Source organism: Drosophila ficusphila, unplaced genomic scaffold, assembly GCF_018152265.1.
Source record: "Drosophila ficusphila isolate 14025-0441.05 unplaced genomic scaffold, ASM1815226v1 contig_791, whole genome shotgun sequence".
NCBI lineage: Eukaryota > Metazoa > Arthropoda > Insecta > Diptera > Drosophilidae > Drosophila > Drosophila ficusphila.
The window spans coordinates 20,609,415-20,616,224 of NW_025064737.1; the positions used below are offsets into that span (position 1 = coordinate 20,609,415).

A 6,810-nucleotide genomic window follows, 5' to 3' on the forward strand; every position below is an offset into this window, starting at 1 on the left:
AACAATTTTAAAGAGCTCCAATCAATTATCAAGTTGAGACCACTTCGCTTTTACCACAATTTCCCGTTAAGCGACAATTTCCGCAGCGATTATTCAATGTCAACTAAAAAGTTGCAAAAACGTTCGAAAAACCAGCAAAAGCAATTAAAAGCAGCTGCTGCCCAGCCACGCCCTATTTCCGCTCCGCCCACCAAAAAGTTCATGTTTATTTTATGTGGCAAAATATGTTTTCTTTTTCGGAGAAATATTTATGTAAGCTCTGCTGCAGTTTATTTGTCAAGCCGGACATGCAGATGTCGGGGGATTAGATGGATTTATCGCACTGTGACAAATATACGGTGTAAATCATTGGGCGGCTGCTTTTTCAGGCAGCACCATACGTGCTAAATTTAACGCAAGAAAATGTGCATTAAATATGCAATTGTGGAAAAAACATTATTAGCTTTGTCAACAGGACGGTCAAATGCATATAACAACATTTTTATACTGTTCATAAGGGCCAGACGGTAAAAAACTAGTCTTTATTCAAGTTTAACTTTACTGGTTTTTTGCAGATCCGCTTGGAAATTATCACACATCACTTCCTTGTCAACCCAGTTATCAAACACACTGAAGCTAATTAAATGTACTCTCGTGCTTTCATCAAATATTTTATGTGCTTCATTCTGAGTAATTTATACGGTGTAATTTTAGTTATTTTTAATGAACATATTTCAGTAAAGCTTGGCTGTCAAATACAAAAATGTATTCATTGCGTTTTGCTGGGGGCATGACTTAATTAGCTGCAGCTTATCCAAGGCCCGATAGTGATGAATTAGTTTATCCCCCGACCCGGAATCCCGGCTTGTAGTTTGGAAGCGCCAACATCAGAAGCGAATGAAATTTTCCCGCTTACAGCCAAAGTGCAGCTTCGCATCCAGCATGTTAAAGTTAATTGAATTGTTGTTTTGTTTGGCCCCAGATATTGCCAGCCAACATGTACCATTTATTAGTTATTGATTTCCCCCAGGTTGCGAGTTTTAATGGCAATTGAAAATGGGGAGAGTGCCTGTGGAAACAGGGCTCAAAACGTGAAACCCATGTTTCAATAAACTCTATAGAAAAAGTAAGCACCTCGTTAAGCTATTCATACTACAATCTTATTCAAGTTTTCAGCCTATAAAATACTTTAACCTTTTTTCGAAACAAAAAAAACAAGCTTTATTAATGGTCAACATGATTTTTTGATCAGGCAAGTTCAAACAACTTTTCATTTATACCATACTAGTCGTTACTTATTACTATTATATATGGAAAGGTTTTCATGCTGAAATGCCTTAGAATGCATTGAGTAAACAAAATGTAATAGTAAAACAACCAAAATACTATGGCAGTTAAAGATATGTAAGCATTACATAAAATGTATGGCTCTATTGATTTGAAGAATCGGATTCCTTGATTGATGATACGGATGAGTTGACAATGAATCTCTGCTGTGAAGAGTTATCGCCATGGGACTCGTTGCTTTCCCCCAGGGAAATTTCGTTGGCAGAGGAACTGGTATCCTCCACATCGCCCACATATTCCTCCACGTCGCTTTCGCTATCGTAAAGCTGATCGTCGCCATCCAAGTCAATGATCAAACGTCGCAAATAGCGCAATTCATCGTGGGCACGGGACACCTTTCGCTCCAAGGCCTTCATTTGAGCCTTAAAGTTAAAAATACAGCTGAAGATATACCTTTCCTAATATTTAAACTGTTATTCCAAGAATTCTTACCTGTGGAATAAGGGGACAGCCCAGTAAATGCAAAATGTGCATCAACGGATCAGTTGGCAGAGGATCGGTATCGACCATTTGCTTCAGTATTTCCATCAGTCTAGGAAATATGCCGTTTTCCGTCAGATATTGGATGAACTCTTCTTCTTTCTCGGACATGTTGCGTAATTGGAAAAGAGGAGTTACCGAAAATTTAACAAAGAATCCGCGAAATTACAAAACAAAACTTTCGATCGCGGGATAACTGTAAAATTTTGACTGGGAGTCTCTCAGAAAGAGAGAGGTTTAAATTGCCAATGTTGGCTAACATAAACGCTTTACAGAAATGCGTAACAGAAATGCTTAACAGAAAGAAGCTTAACAGAATTCGGACAACATTTATAACAATTTACAACTGTAGAGTCTCCGCCGCTTCAGCCAAAACGACTTCTCGGTGCTGAGCTGCAATATTTGTAAAATTTGTCCCTGGTAATCTTGAAAACGAGCGGCAAAAAAAATTAAAACCACCGTCCTGGGTGTGCGGCCCCGTTCGTCCAGTTTTTCCACCACAACACGGTTTCCCACCAAAGCTGTTAAGGTGTGCATGGGATAACAGCGTGCTGTTAGGTGCGATTGCGTGCCGAAAATGTATCGACTTTATCGAGTAACTGATTAAGCATTGACTTTATTCCAGATCTATTGACAACCCTGCTAGCAACACAACAAATATAGTCAAAATTCGAAAACGAATACAAGTTATATATAGCACCGATCTGAACGAACTATGGAGAAGCTAAGCAAGGCTAAAAAGGTGGCGCGCGAGGAGAAGCAGCGCGACCAGAAGTTGGAAGAGTTGGTAATATCCTGAAGCTAAACTTTACTTCGATTTTCTCCGCCCATAGTAACGGGGATAAATAGTGGAGTTATTGCTAAGTTTGGAATCAATTTCAGGTAATGAAGTCCCTGGAAGAATGTCCCTCCACCGAGGAAAAGTCAAGCTGCTACTGCAGCGGCATGTGGACAGCGAGAAAAATGTTAGCCGGCTGACATCGGAACTTCGTGTCCTGCAACGTCACATGGAATCCCAACAGCGAGAGAAGGAGAATCTCCAAAGGGATCTCAACAAGAGCGTCCTCATGAGGGACAAACTCCAGGAAGTTTGCCGCGAACAGCAGCGAATCATTAAATCTGTTAAAAACGAGAGCATGCTGCAAATTAAAGTCGAGGAAGAGCGGCGCAAGGAGAGCCAATCAATGTTCCAAAACTCCTTGAATGACGTCCAGAAATCCCTTGCCAAAAACAACGAGGAAAACATCAAGCTGCGCGATTACAACATCGAGATGACCAAGAAGTAAGCATCGCCGCCCCACAGACGGGTTTCTAAATATAGCCACTGCACACGCACGTTCTCTATTTTCCGATTTTCCCTAACCATCTGGCCTGCGTTTTAGGTTAAAACTGCTGGCTGAGCAGTACCAAACGAGGGAGCAGCACCTGGAGAAGCTCAACGAGCAGGTGCAGCTGGAGGCCCAGTTGCACCAGGCCAAATTGCAGAAATGCCAGGTGGAGGCCGCCATGGAGAAGGAGATACTCGGCAAGTATGTGAACTAGATGCCGGTCAACGGGGGCTTCTCTGAAACTCGAAATTAATGCACCATAAATGGTCGTACAAGAGAGATCAAGTTTGCATTTAAGATTCTCACTGCAATTACTGGTTTTGCCGACCTGCTTGACTCTGCTTAGAAACATAAAAGAAGCCACTATTAAGTTTTAGATGTGATTTGATAATAAGGCGTTCGCCTTGTAAATTATTTAAGAAGGAAGCTCCTTTCTAGATATTTTCAACACCTAATTTACCAACCCTCTTCCAGGGAAAACCAAATTGGATTGGAGAAACTGCTGCAAGCGCAGCGTGCCATTAAGGATCTCACCGAGAGAGAACATCAACTGAAGGAGCAGCTGAACATCTACACGGCCAAGTACGATGACTTCCAGCAGTCGCTGCAGAAGTCCAACGAAGTATTCGGCAGCTACAAGGTGGAACTGGAAAAGATGTCGAAGCACACGAAGAAGATCGAGAAGGAGGCGCTGGGATGGCGGCAAAAGTACGAGAAGGCCAATGCCACTGTGATCGATTTGGCCACCGAGAAAAACCTGCAGTCGCAGCACACGGAGCGCCTGCAGAAGCAAATTCAGCAACTGCAGAAGCTGCTGCGTGCTCTCCAGCTGGAACGGACCAATTTGCACCAGTGCCTTCGGGACCACGATATCGAAATCCCCGCGTTGCCGCAATTGCCGCCTGAACCCGAGCCAGTGAACACAAAACCTGTCACTGCAGATAATGTTAAAATGGAGATGATGACACGCAACTGCGCGGAACTGAAGCAAACTCTGGCCAATCTTCAGAACCAAATGAAGCTGCTGACGGCCAGCGAATCCAAGACAGCCATCGAGGAGAGGAATAAGGCCGAAGAGCAGAGACTGGCAAACAATGCCAAGAAGAATATTCGCAAAAAGGAGAAAAAATCCAAGGCAAAGGCAGCCGCAGCGGCGGCGGCAGCTGCTGCAGCTACGACATCGAATGAGGAACTCAACGGCGCTCAGGAACTATCCCCCTCGGAATCCAACGCCGAACTGCAGGCAGCGGGTGACGCTTCAAATATCAAGGCAACCCAAGAGCAGACCATTCAGACTGAAACAGAGTCCCAGGAGAACGTGGGTGATGGAGACTCCAAGCCTTCCATTGATATATCCGAAGTGCCTGCCCTTATCGATGCCAATGCAGACTAAACTATCGACTGTCCGCCAGTACTGTACTCCTATCCAAACCACGGTCGGCCATGTGGCCTTTCCTTCAAAGCATTTCGTGTCATTCATGTCTCAACTAAAAACGTCATCAATTACAACCAACATGGTCAGAATTTTGTACTAGTTATTTATTGTATTTTGTATATTGTATTTATTTAAAGGAATGTCGACGGTGAACGTGTCTTGCTGTTCAACAACAAATTTAGTAAAGCGTGTTTCCTCAAATTAAATTATAAAAGTTAATGACTTTGATTTCTTTGTGTGGCTTAAACTTTCTCTTGTTTTTGCCTAGAGGGAAAGACTTGTTAAAGTTCCAAAATACATATATTTTTTGAATGACAGTAAGAAACTACTCGTTGAATAGTAATAAATATTAAAGATTACTTTTTTTGTTAAACAAGCTCAGAAACATTAATCTGAGCCCACATTTCGCATCAATTTCCATAAGAAGAAGGATAAGGACACACGATAGCGCAGAAGCAAGATGGCCATGGATTGCTTTCGTCATTGTTGGCGCCGCCAAAGTGTCTGGTGTTGCATGCAACACATTGCAATGCCAACAGGCGGGTGGATGGTGGGTGGTTCCGCTGGATGGGTGGTGAGTGCCTGTGGTTCGCGGCCACGGTCATTATAATTGCGCCTTAATTATTTTCAACACGCAGCTGTCATTTTTGCCGGGCCCCAGATTTCCGACATAAAATATTCAAGACGCATGCAACGTGGCGTATGCGTAACGCCAACTGTGGCAGCGGTCACTCAGTGCGGATGAGGGTGTTGAAATAAAGCCAGTTAAGCCACTAAAATAATTACACTAATTAATTTAAATTGCATAAAGAGCAGCATATGGAAGAAGAAGCATTTATGACAGGTCTCAAGGTCTCAACGGTTTTTAACCTTTCTCAGGGATTGTAAGGCCGCGATTTTACAAAACTTAATATAAAATGCAAAAAAAATTGTAAAATTATTAAAAGTACGTTTCGTTTAAGGCTTGTTCCGTCTGATTGCCCATTAAGCGGTATTAAAAATACCTTCACCACAGCGCCAAAGTGTCATACTTGTGCATATTTCACACCCTCGCATTCACAAAAATGTGTGCACATTTCGCAGGCAATGAGCTTTTGAACATTTAATGAGTTAATACGCTAAATTTAAAAGCCGCGCAAGCGTGTGCCAAGTGCTCCAAACACTTGTCCTCGTCCCCTTCGCCAAGTTGCCCATTTGCCAGCTTAAAAAATGAGAATGGGAGATCAAGCAGCTAAGTCCCACACTGGGAAATAATATGGCATATGATACTTAACTTATTACTGAGAATTATCGTACTCTCATTATCGGGTAAAAAATTGAAAAGACTAAATAAAAATAAGTTCCTTTTCAAGTAAATTAAATATTAAATATTAAAACACTTTATAGAGTAGAAAAAAATAAATTGTTTTCAGTGCACCCTCACACGCACATGCAAAACACTAAGCACTTGTCATTTTGCTGTGGAACCCTCCACGTCCGTTCGTGGGCAAAAAAAAAAACTGTGTAAATGTCCAACACGCGAGCATATAGTACACATGTGCGAAAAAGCATAGAATCGGAGGAAAGACTTTTGGGAAGAGTGGGTGGCCGGGCGTCTCGTGTTCACCAAGCTCATGGGTGTCATATCTCAGGACCCTCTTGGTCAGCAGGATAACAGCAGCGTAACAGAAGACCTCCGTTCGGGACCAGAAATGTAAAGGATGCCAGACTGCCTGACTCTGGGTGTTAAGTTAAAGGACAAAGACTGCGACGATGGTGTGGCAGTATTTTTTTTTGGCAGCCAATTGGACGGGCTGAGCAGGATGAAGGAGGAATACGAGCGCTACCTGCACAGTGGGGCAAAAAATCTATTTCCCTTGAATTCAGAAATTTAAATGCAGTCCGTTTGGGAGCAATCAATCACAATATTTGAAAGGTATGCCACTTTAAAATCAAACAAAAATTGTAGAAATCGTGGGATCTAGATGATCAGTATTAGGTCACTATTATGCATATGATCGGAAATCCAGTAAAACCTGACATGACCAGGGGTCAAAATTTCGACCTTCTCCGAATTAAAAAAATTTAACGCAGTTCGATCAGGAATTTCATTACGAACTTTTAGAGCCATGCCACTTTGACATCGAACAAAAATTATTGAAGTTATGGGATCTATAAGTTCAGTACTGGGTACTATACTATAGTATATTGACCCATACCATCGGAAATCAAAAAAAATCTGGCATGAACAGGGATCTGGAC

The 6,810-nt window shown here is 42.2% G+C and overlaps 2 protein-coding genes across 2 annotated transcripts; one reads left to right on the forward strand and one right to left on the reverse strand.

Annotated features, from left to right (window-relative positions):
• Positions 1 to 1,174: 1,174 nt before the first annotated feature.
• Positions 1,175 to 2,038, reverse strand: LOC108095678. Its single transcript, XM_017196846.2, has 2 exons — positions 1,759 to 2,038; positions 1,175 to 1,688 (listed from the first exon to the last, which is right to left on the reverse strand). The coding sequence occupies exons 1-2, from the start codon at positions 1,915 to 1,917 to the stop codon at positions 1,410 to 1,412; spliced, it is 438 nt and encodes a 145-aa protein (XP_017052335.1). The 5' UTR covers positions 1,918 to 2,038; the 3' UTR covers positions 1,175 to 1,409.
• Positions 2,039 to 2,423: 385 nt separating this feature from the next.
• LOC108095977 (alpha-taxilin) lies at positions 2,424 to 4,788 on the forward strand. Its single transcript, XM_017197321.2, is given in 5 exon segments — positions 2,424 to 2,593; positions 2,689 to 2,728; positions 2,731 to 3,088; positions 3,189 to 3,335; positions 3,609 to 4,788. Coding segments are annotated over 5 exon segments (1,536 nt in total). The 5' UTR covers positions 2,424 to 2,521; the 3' UTR covers positions 4,528 to 4,788.
• The last annotated feature ends 2,022 nt before the right edge of the window (positions 4,789 to 6,810 follow it).